Source organism: Thalassophryne amazonica, chromosome 3 (assembly GCF_902500255.1).
Source record: "Thalassophryne amazonica chromosome 3, fThaAma1.1, whole genome shotgun sequence".
NCBI lineage: Eukaryota > Metazoa > Chordata > Actinopteri > Batrachoidiformes > Batrachoididae > Thalassophryne > Thalassophryne amazonica.
In genome coordinates this window covers 73,594,027-73,611,476 of record NC_047105.1, presented here as the reverse complement: position 1 = coordinate 73,611,476, position 17,450 = coordinate 73,594,027, and the positions used below count along the sequence as shown (strand labels likewise).

At 41.2% G+C, this 17,450-nt stretch overlaps 1 protein-coding gene across 1 annotated transcript; it reads right to left on the bottom strand.

Annotated features, from left to right (window-relative positions):
• Nucleotides 1–9,048: 9,048 nt before the first annotated feature.
• Nucleotides 9,049–14,613, bottom strand: LOC117507040 (natterin-3-like). The gene is given in 4 exon segments (XM_034166730.1): nt 9,049–9,459; nt 9,462–10,073; nt 14,174–14,258; nt 14,551–14,613. Coding segments are annotated over 3 exon segments (1,092 nt in total). The 5' UTR covers nt 14,551–14,613; the 3' UTR covers nt 9,049–9,064.
• Between the last annotated feature and the right edge of the window lie 2,837 nt (nt 14,614–17,450).

Sequence of the window (17,450 nt, the reverse complement as noted above, 5' to 3'; positions counted from 1 at the left end):
CCCATTTGAACGGCAGGCAAGATCGCACTGCCATTTGATCGTGTTCTCAGCATTCACAAGGCATGTCATACACAGGTTGGACATATCATTCCGCAGCTGAGGAACTGTATGAAATCATCGCCATGACAAACTGCAGCCGAATGTCACGATCGAGGCAGCCTTCACATCAGCGGCCAAAAGTCATTGAATCCTGGATGAATCGCCATTCGACCCACTCTTGGCCAGAGTCTGCTGGAGTCCAGGTAGCACCCACAAACATCCAACACCACTCACGGGGCACTTAGAAAAGGCGGGGCCATTCACAAATGCCCGCACGAAAATAGAGAGCAGGCGACGACTTTCGAGCTGGATCTGTGAATGGCCACACATTTTCTTGGTGCCCCACAAGTATGTTATCAAGCAACACAAATGGTGCAATTGGCATGGGAGTGTGCGTGTGTCCTCCCCACACACAAACGGCATGTGATTGTGCAGCGTGCACCCACGCCTACACAGATGGCATGTGAGTGTGTGACCCCCCCCACCCCCCTCACCAGCAGCCTATAGCTGAGGTCCGGCTGAGGTTGCAGACCATGGGTGCAGTGCAGTGTGATCATGGTCAGCAAAGCACACAGCTGGATGGCTGTCAAATCCATAATGGCACAGCTGAACAGCTGACAGATATGGAACACCATGGCATCGCACACTCACACCACCTCAGCAGAAATGCAAATAAAAATCCTGTGTCTCAGCCTAGGGGCGTAGGCAGAAATCATAAAATGGGTGGGCTCAGAAAAAATCAGAGGGGCCCAACCTTTGGGGTTGTAGGTAAGGTGTAGGTATTATAATACACCGTTTGAAAAAGTATGTCTCGTTTGGACATGGCAAGCAACATTATCACTTAGCCTACAGCACTGGCAAAGTGAGCACACAGACGCGACACGTCAGACACAAGTACTCTTCATGGATAATACAAACTGCAGTGCAGCGCCACACACACACACATTCAGTGCAAGTCTGGTAGCCTACTTGACTCGGCCTAAACCCAAAACGTCAATAGGTATTTAAATAAGGCATTGTTTCAAAAATGAATTCCAAATTTAATGATGAACACATCTCAGCCAACTGCACAGACGCTGTGTGCACAGTTACACAGATGCAAAGTGTCAGACACAAGCACTCCATGGACAATGCAAGCAGCAACGCAACTCTTAGTCATGTAAAGTCCTTTAAAAAAAAAATTCTAAATATATCCGCAACATGAAAACAGGTTGGCTCGGAGGACAAATTATGAAATTGATAAACAATAGAAACGATGGCTCGGCGGCCAAATTAAAAACCAGCAGAACGGACACCAAAATGATTTGTGGCAGTTGCAATATAATATTAACAATTAGGCCTATTTAGAAGAAAAAGTAATTAATGATCTCACACTTACATTTGATGAATCCTTTTAATGCTACAGCAGGAGACGATGGGTTTTTGTTGAACTCTCTTATCACGTCATCATAGTCCAACGATTCGGTCAGTTCTCTTTCAAGGGAAAGTACGGAGTGCATTCAGTCTGTGAGTCAACATGGATGTTCTGGTGGACGTTTTTATCCGATTAATAGTAGAAAACAGCCGTTCGACAGTGCATGTTGTTATTGGCATTGTGATGAGGGCCAGCAGAAGACGATTTATTTGAGGAAAAATGTGGTCCCTCGTTTATCGCAGGAGTTACGTTAAAAAATAACCCGCGATAAACAAAATCCGCGAAGTAGTCAGCGTAAGTTTTTACAATTATTATAGATGTTTTAAGGCTGTAAAACCCCTCACTACACACTTTTCTCAAACAGGCATTAACATTTTCTCTCTTTTCTCTCTTGTGTAAACACTTACTTTTTTTTTCTGTGCGAGAAGATTATAAACAGACACACGCAGAACACAATGCGCAGCTCTCCCTTCACTCACTGCCTCCAGAGGTACGGATGCGGGACCCGCAACGAATCCAAGTCCTCTCTCGGTGGCCACGGAGCTCTGTGGCTGCGATCAGCATCCGGATCAAAACAGCGAGCGTAGTCTCTGGACCTGTTGCCAGATTTGGCGCAATTCCGCACAGCAGACAGGAGGGCGGCGGTGTGATTGGCCTGCTGCGGCGTTTACTGAGCCCGCAGAAAGCGCATCGGAAGCAGTGAGAGCAATCACGTTGATGCCGACCGGTGCCGCGAGCGGCCCGCCTGATAAGGAGGCAGAACACAATGCGCCGTTTAAAAAATCACAGGCTGTGTCTCTGTTATTTTCAGTGGGAGCTGCTGTGAGATACAATCGCTTCCTGTTCATGTCGTTCTAGGGGAAAGTGAAGTTTGCTCTTTAACATCTTGATTATTGTTCTTTCTCTTAAGATAATTAGTCTGATAATGGTTTTTAAAGTTATCTAAAAAGATAATCTGATAATGAAAACATTATCTTAGATAATTATCAGTTATCGGAACTGTGCCCACCACTGGTTTCAACCACCGCAGAACCTGAGTTTGCATGGAAATCTAGCGGAAAATTGGAGAAACTGGCTACAACGCTTCAAACTTTTCTGTATTGCTAGCGGCATAGCCGAAAAGTCAGAGAAGGTACAGTGTGTGACATTTCTTCACGTCGCAGGAGATGGGGCAATAAAAGTATGCAACAGCTTCCATTTTACTGAAGATGAACGAGACAAAATTGCTGTGCTAAAGAAGACGTTTCAAGATTATTGTGAACCAATAAAAAACTCACCTTATATACGGCACAAGATTCCAGAAACCTGCAGAAAGCATCGATGTGTATGTCACGGATTTGAAAAACAAAGCAAAAAACTGTTAGTTTGGAAATCTACACGATTCTCTGGTACGTGATAGAATAGTATGCGGCATAATAAATGATGACGTGAGAGGCAGACTGCTAAGGGAAGCAGATCTGACACTCGATAAGGCTATTGATATATGTCGTGCCAGTGAAATCACAACCAGCCAGGTTAAAGCGCTCACAGAAGTAGAAGTAAATAAACTGAGAACTGTCAGGGCAAAAGAGACATAAAGTACAGCTAAAACAGGAAAATCTGAGCCTAAGGAGACAAGTTGCAACAGATGTGGACTAAAACATGGAAAAAACTGCCCAGCGTTTGGTCAAACGTGCAATGTATGCCGTAAGAAGAATCATTATGCCAAGATGTGCAGATCCCAGGTACTGCGGAGACAGTACTGTAGAAAGAAATTCCATGCCGTTGAACAAAGTGAAAGTGAAGATGAAATGTTTCTAGGCACGGCTGAAGTGGAGAAAAACAAACACGTTGCTGAAATGGAAACAACAGAGACTAAGAGCAGACAAGAAATATGGACTGAACAGTTCAAAATAAACGATAAGGTTTTGACGTTCAAGCTGGACACGGGTGCAGAGTGTAATGCAATGTCAATCAAAATGCTGCACACAGTCGGATTCAATGGAAAACTCAAAGCGAGTAAAACAAAGCTCGTTCCCTTCTTTGGGCACAAGGTGGCAGCATTGTGTAAGGCTACACTTGTTTGTGAGCGTAAAGGCCAAAAGCACAGGATTGAGTTTGAACTCACTGAAGATGATGTTACAGCTATCCTAGGAGGGGTACCTGCTTAAAACTAGGTTTAGTCAAAAGACTTTATGAAGTGACAAAAGAGGATGACATTCTAAAAGACTATAAGGATCTGTTTGGACTGGGTTGCGTACCAGGTCTGCACCACATTCAGATAGACCACCTGGTCACACCAATGGTACATGCCCCCAGGAAGATTCCAGTTGCACTAAGAGACAGAGTAGTGCAGGAACTACACTGCATGGAGAGTATGGAAGTTATAACAAGGCAGACAGAGCCAACAGAGTGGCTCAACAGTATGGTTACCGTGGTAACACCAAAGAAAATAGCATCTGCATGGACCCAAATGACTTGAATCAAGCAATAAAATGTGAACATTACCCATTACTCACAGTTGAAGAAGTGCTTTCCGGTATGCCAAATGCCAGATATTTTTCAGTGCTAGACGCTAATTAAGGATTTTGGCAGATCCAACTGGATCGATTTCTGAGGCTATCCGAGAGAGCCGTCTGAGGCAATCCGAGAGAGCCACTACTGTTCCATCCAGTACCAAACAGGCCGTGGGACAATGAATCTGAGTTTTTACTTTTTGTGGACTACTTTTCAAGGTATCACCAATGGACAGGCCGAAAGAACTGTACAGACTGTTAAAAATCTCCTGAAGAAAGCCAAATGCAGCAAAGGTGATGCCTATATTTCATTGTTAGAGTACAGAACTACACCCCTGGAGAATGTAGTAGGTCTTTCACCTGCACAGTTGCTCATGGGACGAAGGCTCAAAACTAAACTGCCTACGTCCACAACACTGCTCACACCATCAGGATCGGACAAGGTTCATCAGCAGCTGAAAGAAAAGCAGGAGAAACAGAAACTGTACTTTGACAAACAAGGACACATGTGGGAAGGAGAAAACATTAGGATCCAAAGAGGAGACACATGGCAGCCTGCAGTGGTCCTGCACAAACATCAGCAGCCATGTACATTTGTGGTTCACACACCAGATGGACAAGTTTACAGGAGGAATCATAAACATCTGCATAAAACGGAGTAAACATTTCCAACAACAAATAGACTGGACACAAATCTTGACATGGACACACAAATGCAAAAAGAGGACTCTGAGAAGTTCCAAAGAGAACCTGCAAGTTTATCTGAGCCAGTTGTTGCACATTAAACACAGACGACTTTGAATAACAGGTCTGATGCTCTTGACAGCTGTCACCGATCATCTGCACTTCACCCCGGATAAAAGCAGGATGACACCTCCACCACGTCGCCGAGATATCGTTCTTCTACGGAGGTAATACTCTCAGCCTGAATATTCCGATATTGATTCCAGTAGATACATTGTTGCAGCTGTCTCCCCGGAGGACCGGCGTGGCCGCGACTGCTTCGCTCTGCTTTCCGCCAGATAAGTGAATAGACAGACGCTGCATGAGTGTGTGTTAGAGGTGGAGGTGGAATTCCCACCGTTGTTGTTACTGGGTGTACACACACCCACACTTGACTGTCTTTGCTCTTCGCCAGCAGTACCAGATCCGACACGCGGAGACGGTGGCCACCTGAGGGACTCGGGACCTGGCGGCTCCAGTATCCTTCGGGTTCGGTGGCGGAGGAAATCGTGTGGTTCCGGTTCTTCTCTAGATGGACGTCTCCTATCATCGAGCCTGCCCACATGACACCTTTATCCATTGACTTTGTATTTATTCTATAATCTGCTGTGTGTGGTTGTGGCATTCACAACAGTAAAGTGTTCAAATTTAACTCCTTCTATTGTCCGTTCATTTACGCCCCCTGTTGTGGGTCCGTGTCACTACACTTTCACAACAGCTCTCTCATATAAAACCAAATCTGGTAGAGCAGTAAAACTACCTGCTAGATATAGAGAGTAGTCTAAAGTGCTGAAAGACCATGTTAATGTTCCTCAGTTTTATACATATATATATAAAATGTTGGAGTTGCAGAGTTGTTTTGCTACCTTTGTTATTGTGTAATGTAAAGGGAATTAATGTAACCTTGAAAAAAAAAACTTTTTTAAAAGGGGGATGTGATGTATTTAAGATTGTGCCTCCAGGCACCCGTACGCATGACTGACAGCGCGTGTTATCCTGTTAGCCATATAGCATGTGGAGTTACCCTGTGTGTTGCTCTTCAGTAAAGATGCTAAATTCATCGGTTGTCAAGCCTCATTAATATAACATTACCGAGCCTCACATTTTGTAGCTGCCCTGATTGTCGCTCACAAACTCACCCTGCTGTCACAATAAAAATACATCGTTTGTGCTGCACTGTTATTGCTGCAAAGGTTTGCAAACAACCAGTGAGGTTGAAACATCAAGATATAACCTACAAATCCTACACACCTGGAACTATTCAGATCAAATATCTTATATAAACTATAGATCTTTCAGTCGATAAGCAACAAGTACATTTCTAAAAGACAGTTAAAGTCAATTTTATTCAGTCATTTAAGGGAAGAGGAACTCCACCCTTCTGTTTTTATTTTTTTTTAATGTGATTTCTGGAACCAAAACATGAGGTATTTTCTAATCTGAATCTCTGTGCTAAATTTGTTGTTGTGTTCTTGTCTGAAACTTGATGCTAAATCTCTTGTCTACAATTCTACAGGGATACAGTTGATATTTATTTTAATTTATTAAGATCTTATTGCTCTCTGTTCAATTTGTACTTATTTTATTGGTATCCCAGTGTAAATTGTATATATACACTTATTGCTACTTACATCAGTTGATGAGATTATAATGCCTTTGTAATCTGTACATGTTCAATCAAGCTCCTCAATTTACCACAATGGAAATAATCCTTCATGTTTTATTGTGTCATCCGTGTATCATTAACATCTTCACCTTTCTCTGTTTATATTGATTTTACAAAATTAACTCAATCAATTCTGTTTATACTGATGATTTCTGTTTTACTCTAAATACTATTTTATCTGAGGGAAAACCGTGTGGCTTGAGAACCACCCAACAAGGCTGTGTTATGTGTCGACACGGGTTGAGGAGCGGACCTCTCTACTTTTAAGATTAGGCTTAAAACTTTCCTTTTCGCTAAGGCTTATAGTTAGGGCTGGATCGGGTGACCCTGGACCATCCCTTGGTTATGCTGCCTTAGATGTAGATTGTGGGGGGGTTCCCATGATGCACTGTTTCTTTCTCTTTTTGCTCCGTATGCATCACTCTGCATTTAATCATTAGTGATCGATCTCTGCCCCCCTTCACGGCATGTCTTTTTCCTGTTTTTTTCCCTCAGCCCCAACCAGTCTCAGCAGAAGACTGCCCCTCCCTGAGCCTGGTTCTGCTGGAGGTTCTTCCTGTTAAAAGGGAGTTTTTCCTTCCCACTGTTGCCAAGTGCTTGCTCATAGGGGGTCGTTTTGACCGTTGGGGTTTTTCATAATTATTGTATGGCCTTGCCTTACAATATGGAGCGCCTTGGGGCAACTGTTTGTTGTGATTTGGCGCTATATAAGAAAAAAGTTGATTGATTGATTGACCTGCGTCAGACAGAACCCAGCGCTAAAAATAACCAGAAAGCGGTTCCAACAACAGAAACAATTTATTTTTCACCTGTGCATAATAATGTGTACAAAACTGAAAGAACGTCCTTCTGGTGGAGTGACTGTTGGCACGCTCTTAAGCTCCCAAAAGGATAGAAGCCCGGCGTTCCTGGACCCACTACCATCAGACAAACACCCCCCAGGTGGACACGACAAACTGACTCTCTGTGAAGCAAGAAGAGGTAAGTCAGCAGTTACAACAATATCTTTCAAAAGACACACGCTATCAGCAACACATTCAGGTCTGTATCTTTTTAACTTTATGCAAATGAGCAGCTTCTCACAACAGGTGGAGGATCACTTATCCACACGCCACAGCAGTGAGAAGCAAGCTGCACAATTCTCATCACAATTCAAGTATACTGTGTAACAAAACACCAAGTTACTATCAACAATTAATCAAACAATTACCTTTAACGTGTGCTGACAGCATGTGTCCTCACCCTTCCTTGCTTCACGGGCTCGATGTGTCAAACCCAGGCGCGGTCCTCAGCGTCTCACAAACGAACATCACAAGGTCGAGTTCCCGGCAGTTCTGCTTGAATCACACATGACTTAAATGCAGAACGCCATCCAATTATCTGCTTCAGCTGAAAGTCTTCAAGGTTGCATGTGAGCACCAGTCACAGGTGCTACACATGATGTTGATGAGGGTGAGGACTCTTCAGCCAGCACCTTCTCCACAGACAAATCAGTTTCCATGCCACCTGAAGAGCAAAGAAAAGAACACCAAAATATCCAGCCACACCCCCCAACACACAACAGGCTGTCCACGTTGCCAGATTGAGAACTGACTCAGTATCCAACAGTTTGGTGAACACCTGCCACAGTGCCAGTCACATGGTCAGGTGGTGTTCTCTGATCGCAGCGGTCAACTGCATCATCCTGTCAGCTGCCGTTTGGTAGAATGTCACCTGTGAGACATCACGGTTGATCCCAGATTTTCTGGACATCTTGATGATTCAAGGATGCAGGTGCTTCTCCAGCAATGTGCTCTGTTCGAAAACAACAAAACTTTTATGGCAATGTAAATCATGTACTATCATACAAACCTGTTGGGCTTGATGGTGATTTTTCCACAGTTTTGACAGTTTGATAGAAACTGAAGGCAGGTGTCAGGTCCTTCATGATGCCGCTCATATTTTCTTTGATTTGTGCTGACTGAAATAAATGATGTATATTTCATTGTATTGACTGTGTGATCCCTCAGTGACATCGAAATAATTTATGACGGAAAATAAAATGTGAATGTAAAATGTATTTTTACACACATTTTATGAATAATTAATTATTATTGACTGATTTTCCACCACAGTCGCTGAGAGTTTGCATGATCTCATCAATAATATTAGCAAGTTTTGTCCTGAATATGATTTAAAATCAACAAGAACTTCATTGAAGTTACACTTTAAACATACTTTGAGGGGATAACTTGCTGAAAGAATGGCAGAAAGTGCAAGAAAACACGCAGGAACTGTCCTTTACAAGCGCATCTGGTGTTATTGCTGGCAGATGACCAGAGGTAAATTACCCCAACTTTCGCAGCCGAAATCTCGGGTTCGCAAGCTCACAAACAGAACACAATGGAGCGAGAACTTGAATTGGCATTCCAGTCTCTCGACTTCTATGGTTTGTGTAAATGTGTGACTTCAGTTGTGCAAACTGTCAACTGCATGTATTTAACTCTGTGTTCAGTTATGAAGACCTTCAATCAATTTAAAGTGAGTTCCTCAGTTTTCACATGAATTCTATTCAAATTGTTTAAAAGACAAAATGACAAGACAATAAATATGCTCCATGAATTTATTGTGTGAGTTTAACATGTACAAGTCATTATTTTGACAGGTTAGTGACTTATATTGTTACATGTTAATTTCATATGCAGACATACTACATAGGTCAAACATCTCAGTAGTTTAATAGTCAAATTAGCATGGTTGAGCTCCAGCTATTTCTGTACAACGTTGCACATCAGCTCGGATTTCTCCAACCTGGACCGCCCTGTAGGTCCCAGTGATTGATGTTGTTCTTTTCTGTCCATTGCGGTACGTGCGGGTCAGTTTTCCTGTGAAAGGAATGTCAGCACGATACTTAGTAGCCACCATAGTGACAGGGCAATAGTGGTTTGGTGGGACGGTGACTTCAACAGCCACAGAGTGGGTGGTTGTTGTAGTTGTAGTGGATCCCAGAGAGACAGACAATGACGTCTCAACACTGACGGAAACTGTTGCAGAGACTATATCAGGGATTCCTGCAGTGACAGAAGATTCAACACCGAACGTGATGGTACTGGTGACATCCCATCTTTGCTCTGTCTGAATTTCTTTGAGAGTGTGACTGTTTTCGTAATTGGAAGGCACTGACTATTTGAAGCAGATGACCTGCGCAGGGTCTCTGGAGGATTCTTGATGGGATTGGCCGCATCCACTTTATATTTGACTTCAGTGAGCTCCTGTTTGACTACATCATCATTAACAGTAAGGACATCATAATTCTTGTACCAGTGCTCTTTGCCGTGCCATGGCAAAAAGAAGGCTTCATGTACGGGATGAACTTTCCCGAGGCCATACTTGTTCTTCCCTACATAAACCTGCCCACAAGCCTCGACAGCATTCTTTGGTACTGAACCATAAGAACCCCCCTTCCACTCAAGATTTTCAAAGTTATCTCTGTTTACCAGGATGTAGAATTCACTGCAAGTCTTCTCTCTGTCTCCATAGGCATAGTGACAGTTAGCACCTGTTTTGGTGGAATAGAAGCCAGAAGAACACCCACATCTACAGACGTAGTCAGTTCGTTGTTCTTCGCCATTCCAAATTGAAACGGCTCCATCAAGGACTGCACCTTGACCATTCCAGTACTTCCAGTCCAGGTTGCTTTTAGCACTGGAAGACCGAGCCACTCTTATGTTTGCAGGTTCTGGATTCATGTCGGCTTCTGGATGAGACAAAGGGAAAGAGGAAAGAGACAGATTCTTTTCAGATTTATCCAAACTGCTGTCGTTTTGACAAAGACAAAAACTCAAGACCCATAAATTCTCACTTTTTTTTTTTTTTATAAATTCATTATAATTTTTTTATAATTCATTTTTATTATTCATTCATTCATTGTCTGAACACACTGATTTCACAGATGTGGGTGGGGCAGGAGCTGAAACATATGGGAGTCACTGGGAGAGGAGCAGGTTACACCCTGAACAGGTCACCAGTCTATTGTAAAGCCGAGACATATGGACAGACAAGCACATTTATACTCACACCTGTGGTTAATTTGGAGTTTCTAGTTCACATAACCTACATGTCTTTGGAAGTAGGAGAAAGCTGTTTAGTTTGTACTAAATTTTAAAAAATAAAAGAATAGAATATTAGTTTTTCTTCTACATTTCAGATTTTCAGTGGGTCAACACACCAAAATGAAAACCTCTTTCAAAAATGTACAATTGCAGACATTAATGTAATTACTTCTAAAATCTTCTGCATGATTAAACATGGCATAGCTCAGGGTAAATTGGAGAGACTTTGGTTTGATTTAACTGCCTAACTGTAGATCCTTTGTTACATTATAAGAGCAAGACAAAAAAACAAAGAAAGAAAAAACATCTCAAGAGTGAAGTCAATGCTTCCAGTGCACAAAATGTCCACAAGTCCAGTTCCTCCTTCAGAATCATCTTGAAAAGATTCATAAAAATAAAAATGCACAGTTTAACATAAAAATAATATATAAGAAGCTTGGTACCACTGACTTTATATCACTGTGAAAGAATTCCCCAAGTAACAGTCAGGAATGAACAAATCTTTGTTCTACTGAAGCAGCGCGACCTCAGGATCACGACTATGGACCTCATGAAGGAGCTGGACATGAGATGAAAATATGACGTTCTCCACCTTGAAGATAACTCTCCTACAACAGGACTTGAAAGGCTTTTGATCAAGGAGGAAGCTATTACTCCAGAAATATCATGAAAAAGCTGGATAAAAGTGTTGACACTTGATCACAGGACAAAGACTCAGCCTTTTTTTTTAATGTCAGGTTTGGTTTTGGCCACTACACCAATAATGTAACAGCTACATGGTCCCAAGCTACAAATGTAATATTTTTGTACAATTGATTGTACAGCCAGCAGCACGGTGGCTTAGTGGTTAGCACTGTTGCCTCACAGCGCGACGGTCATGGGTTCAATTCCCGTGGCCCTTCTGTGTGTAGTTTGCGTGGGTTTCCTCCGGGTGCTCCGGTTTCCTCCCACATCCATAGACATGCGGGTTAGGTGGATTGGAATCTTTAAATTGTCCTTAGGTGTGTATGTGGGTGTGTCTGTGTTTGTTTGTCTGTTTGTGGCCCTGCGACAGACTGGCGTCCTGTCCTGGGTGTACCCCGCCTCGCGCCCTGTGACTGCTGGGTTAGGCTCCAGCCCACCCGTGACCCTTAAATGGACTAAGCAGTAGAAGATGAATGAATGAATGATTGACTGTACAGCTAGTACTGGGCAATTGTTTGAGATGCTCCTGAGGATGAACCTGAGTTGTGGAGATCCATAATGTGATCTCATGTGATCTCTTATAATTTCAACAAGATCAGCCAAAGAATTAAAGGGTACAATTAATCTGCATTTGTATGAACTTTAACACCATCATATTCCTGTGTTCAGTGCAGCAGTTTTAGATTTTTAGTGTATCACTCATTTCACTGCTACACAGTTCCACTGAAATATTTTTGCTGAAAACACTTTTTTATGCCACATCTCTTTTTTGGTGGGATATTTTGAACAAATGTTGGCAGGGACAGAATTACAGTATACATTCAGTACACAAGAGGGAATAAGTACATCTGAACTTCCATCATAATTTGATCAATGGACTGACATACAGCTGTAGATTAATAACTTGCACTAATTCTACTGTCTAAAGCACAATCATTTTTACAACGTGATTCCACTTTTGACTTTGTGTTCGTCTGTTTATTTCTGCAAAAGCGCTCTTTTGCGCGCGGTGCCGTTCTGCATATAGAATGAGGTGGCCGTTTTATTATATACACCTGTGGATCATTTTCAATATATATATTTCTTTATTTCTTCCGCAGCTTACAAGTCACCATGATACAACTTTTAACTTTGTGTTATGTCTTCAAAATCGCTCTTTTGTGCGCTCTCCACCTGTGTTGCCGCACAGCTCCTGCTCTTAGCTGCTCCACTGGAGTTATTATCTTCCATGGCTTTAAACACACATCCACTTTCACGCAGTCACCCAAATTTTAACTTTGTGTTCGTCCAATACTGACTGAAATATCACTCTTTTGTGAGCTGGCGTTCTGCCTAAATGCTCGTTTGAAGCGTGATGAGGAGTCACTACTGCCTCAGTGCGCACACACAGTGGAGCTCATGTGATACATTAATTCCACAAGTGATTACAGGTATTTTCGGCATCCAAGGTTTGACAGAAAATGATTAATCCGCTACAAAATAATTATTTTATATAGAGTCCAGCGCACAGAGCAGGTGGAATTTGGTGCGCAAAGAGGAGACCCGCTCCAAAAATAGCCTCTCAGGTCCTGCCTCAGTGCGCACACACAGTGATCCATTAACAAGATATTAAATCAACATACTTTTACATACAACAGACATCAACATACAGACATACTTTTATAGCAAGGAACTGTTTTATCAAGCTATAAAAAACATTAAAAATAATTACCTTAAGCTGCTCAAAATACATCCCATATGGAGCAGGAAAGAGAGGGGAAAAAAGTGTCTAGATGAAACAGTCCTCTGTGATGCCAGAAGAGATTAGAAGTGTTTTCAACATCCAAGGTTTGTCAGAAAATGATTAATCCACTACAAAATATATAGAGTCCAGCACACAGATCAGGTGCAATTGTGTGCGCAAGAGGAGGAGCTGCTCCAAAAATAGCCTCTCAGGTCCTGCGAAGGTGCCAGGCGCACGGATAATGGACTTTTTGCAGACTCGTAATCACCACGCAAATGCCTCTAAGCCGTCGCAGTAACTCGAACACAAACTGCGCCACGCTGTTGTTGCTAAATTTTGAACATCTTGAAATTAGCACCACGCTCAGAGAGGAGCCTCGTTAACTGAAGATAATGCCTCTAAGAGCCACTCTGAGCCACTATAATGCCACGATAGCTCACGAAACAAAAAAAAACAGGGTGCGTGGCTCCTTCTTCACTCGGTGGGACCGAGGCTTTACACTCATTTCACTGCTACACAGTTCCACTGAAATATTTTTGCTGAAAACACTTTTTTATGCCACATCTCTTTTTTTGGTGGGATATTTTGAACAAATGTTGGCAGGGACAGAATTACAGTATACATTCAGTACACAAGAGGGAATAAGTACATCTGAACTTCCATCATAATTTGATCAATGGACTGACATACAGCTGTAGATTAATAACTTGCACTAATTCTACTGTCTAACAGTTGTCAGCAAACCAATCAGATCTTGTCTGGAAGTAAGTATGATATTTTTAGGCTGTGAGAGACGGAGATGTTTGGCTCACCAGCTGTCACTCAAAGCAACCACGCCCCTAATTATACATCACTTTATGGCTTAAAACATCGTAAACTACAAACTTAGACAAAAATTCACTGACCGTGCAGTTGTCGTGGAGCGGTAACCTTCCTATACAGACAAAACCTTTTTCTTTTTTTTTGTGCTGGGCTGTAAACATATTTATTTCTGCTCTAAAGTTGGACATTTAAATATGGACTTGAATGCAAACCTTCTCGCTTTTGGAGTCAGCCTCAAGTGGCCAGTCAAGGAACTGCAACCGCATAAAAATGATCCTTTAAAATTACTTCACTCCCAATATAATATAAAACATGTGTCTAAAATATTGGTGGACACAATTCCATCCTTCCTAAATATTGGCAGGGACACAATCCTACAATTCTGTTTGTAGCTGTGGGACACATTAACCATTAAACACACGTTAAAAAATCTCTGATGCTGGAACTGATACAAGTGTTTTTCTGCCAAATATATAAACATCAAATGTAGAACTTTGACACTATTTGTTGTTTTACCTTTGGTTTGACTGGAGAATGTCTCAGGCTGAGCGCTGGTCCAGGACACAGCGAGCAGGGTCACAAACAGAACTGACAGCTTCATCTGGAGGTCCGACACAACAAATTCATACTTGTAATTTACATTATGAACGCAAATTGGTTCTTTTGTGTCTATTTCAGTTTGTTTTTTTATGCAATGTTCATAAATTTTCTTTTGCAAAATTTCCAAATAAAACAGAGAAAACTGTTCATTTGTCACCAGTCAGTTCCACCACAATATTAAAAAAATGTTTAGTTGTTCACCATGTCCTTGTACTACAATGACTATTTTTGATAATGCAGTAGAGTAGTTTGATTAAAGCTAACTTGAGGTGAAAAGAAAAGGAAGGACTCACCTTTGCAGTCACACCTCAGGATGCCGACCTACAGTCCCGTCCAGGATTATATACTGTTGCTGCTGACCCCATCGGCAAGTGGGACTGTTTGTCAGTTTGGACAGAAATGTATTGGCTGGTGGACATTTGCTTTGCAAACAGCCATATTCGAGCTGTGATGCAGATGATGTTGACATTCTCTTGTTTGTGATGTGTCCGTTTTCTGTACATTGTTGATTTATGAAGATGAGGAGTTCATGTTTGTCTTTTGGTCACTATGATGGAAGAATTCTTCCAGCAGGATCATCATAAAAGACTTTCTAAAACCTAAGTTTATCAACCATGTGAAATTAATGGTTTAATTAATTACTTCATGTGTCATATTCCACATTTAGTGTAACTGTAATTACGTTCCATGTATCTGTAATGCAGTAACGTAACACATTCAAGGGCACAATTTATAACTAGAAATTGGGGGGAACAATGTGCGAGGCCCGCAGGGCCGAAGCCCATACGCCGAGGGTCTGGGGGCCACTTTAGGCCCCCAGAAGCCAACGGTTTCTAGATAAGCTCAGATGCATTCTGAGCATCCAGAACAGTAATTTTAATGTTTTGAGAAGACCATAAAGTGACACCATTTGACTTATACAATTTGAAACTGTGGATATAAGTACTTTATTCTGATAATAGCCAGCATTGATTTTATTAACATCCTGGTGTAAATAAGGTATCACCACATGTGTAGAACTCAAAAAGAATGATAGGTTGAGTTTTCATTAAAAAAAACAACTGCAGTGTGGTAAAATGTATTCATAAATATGAAAGAACAGGCTCTTAATAATTATTAACTATCGCATACTGTATTTTTTTTTTGTTTTTGCATAAGTTTGAAAAAAACAACAGATCATAAGTTTAGGATAAATTACTTATCATGAATTTAATTTCTGAAGTGGCACTAATGACAACACTCATACTAAACATAATTTCGCTTGCATAGACTGATTTTGGAGAGCAAGCAATAATTGCAGATGGGCTTTCTGAGGTCCCAGATAGCTTTTCTGATTTCCTTTTCTAACGTTCAGAATTTAGTAAATTAGCATATGGTCCATTGATACTTATGTGTAGACACTAGTCCCTAGAGGCAACTATTTTGGTTTCAAATCTGGGCAAATGCAGTCCCAGAAAATTCTGAATGTGACAAACAAGAAACAGGTGTTGTAAACAAGTCAATGCTGCTAAAAATACAAACTTGCAGAAACAAAGATATTATTCTGACATGGTTTTGCACATAAGACTGACATGGTTTGCATATAAGACTGGCATAGCATGTTTCAAGTACACACATATATGTCAGTAGATGGGGGGGGGACATACCGTATTCTGTCCCCCCTGGTTGAAAAGGTGGTGGGGACATGTCCCCCTATCCCCCACCAAATTGCACCCATGAACACATTCCTGTTCCAGTTACTTACACACTGTTGTATAAAGTACCAGAAAATCACACTTAAGTAAAAGTACAGATACCCATTAAAAAAAATGACTTTGGTAGAAATTCTAGTCACTGATTGAAATGCTACTCAAGTAAAAGTCTTAAAGTATCTCGTATTTATTGTACTTAAGTATGACAAGTAATGTACAACTAAATGTACTCAAGTATTGAAAGTAAAAGTACAAGTAAATGTTAATAATCAAAAACGGACTGATTTTTTTTTTAATAAAAGTTTATCTAGGCTTGTAAATGACTGGTAGTATTAGTCAAAATACTGAAAATTGTGCACATCACACAAAAACGCTTCAGAAACAAGGTTTCAAAACCTAAACAAGAGTAGGCTACTCACTAGGTGTTCACAGGAAACAGTTATTTATTTCTATATGTATTTATTTATTTTCATTGTTACATGGTTTTATCTTTTCTCTTGTGTTTTGTTTCATTAGGTTCTTTTTGTCTCTTTCTCTAAAATTGTATTGTAACATTATTAGTCTATTATTATTGACTATTATTGTCTATTATGTAGACTATTATTGTTGTTGCTATATAGCAACAACAATAATAATATTATATATGAATAAAAATACATTTAAAAATTACAATTTGACACTTTTACGACAACGAACGCTGAGCCATTAATTATACAGAAAACAAATCAACACAAAAGTGCTGATGCAAACAACTTAATGCTAACTTTAACATTGAAACGCATAGACATGCTACCGGCGTTAGCATCGTCCTGTTTTTAAGTTATGCACGCACGCACGCACGCACGAAACAGCAATATGCTGCAGCTGTGACCCCGCCTCCTCCATCATCCCTCCATCATCTCAGTTTAGTCCGACTGTAAGAAGAAAATCTTGGCAGTTCCCTGACTGGCTGTTTGAGGGCAACAAAAGTGAGCAAGTTCGGTTCAAGTCCATGTAAAAATGTCCAACTTTAGAGAAGAAATAATATGTTTACAGTCTGGTACAAAAAATGGTTTTGGTCTCTATAGATAGTTTCTCCTCCATGAAAACTGGATGCGTGGTGAATTTATGTCTAATGTCTTAGTTAAAGACATTTTAAGCCATAAAGTTATACATAGATAGGCGTGGTCACTTTGAGTGACAGCTGTTCTCACAGCATCAGCAGCTCAGAGGCCGCTCGCTGGTTCTTGTCTGTTGTTTTGAGAATTTTATTTTAAAAAATCATTTCATAATTTGGGGCAGCACGGTGCCTTAGTAGTTAGCACTGTTGCCTGTTGTAGCAAGAAACTCATGGGATCGATTCCCACCTGTGGTCTTTCTGTGTGGAGTTTGCGTGTTCTCCCCGTGTGTGTGTGGGTTCCCTCCGGGTGCTCCGGCTTCCTCCCACATCCAAAGACATGCAGGTTAGATGGATTGGAAACTTTAAAGTGTGCGCTCTTGACCTGATCTTGGATAAGAAGCTG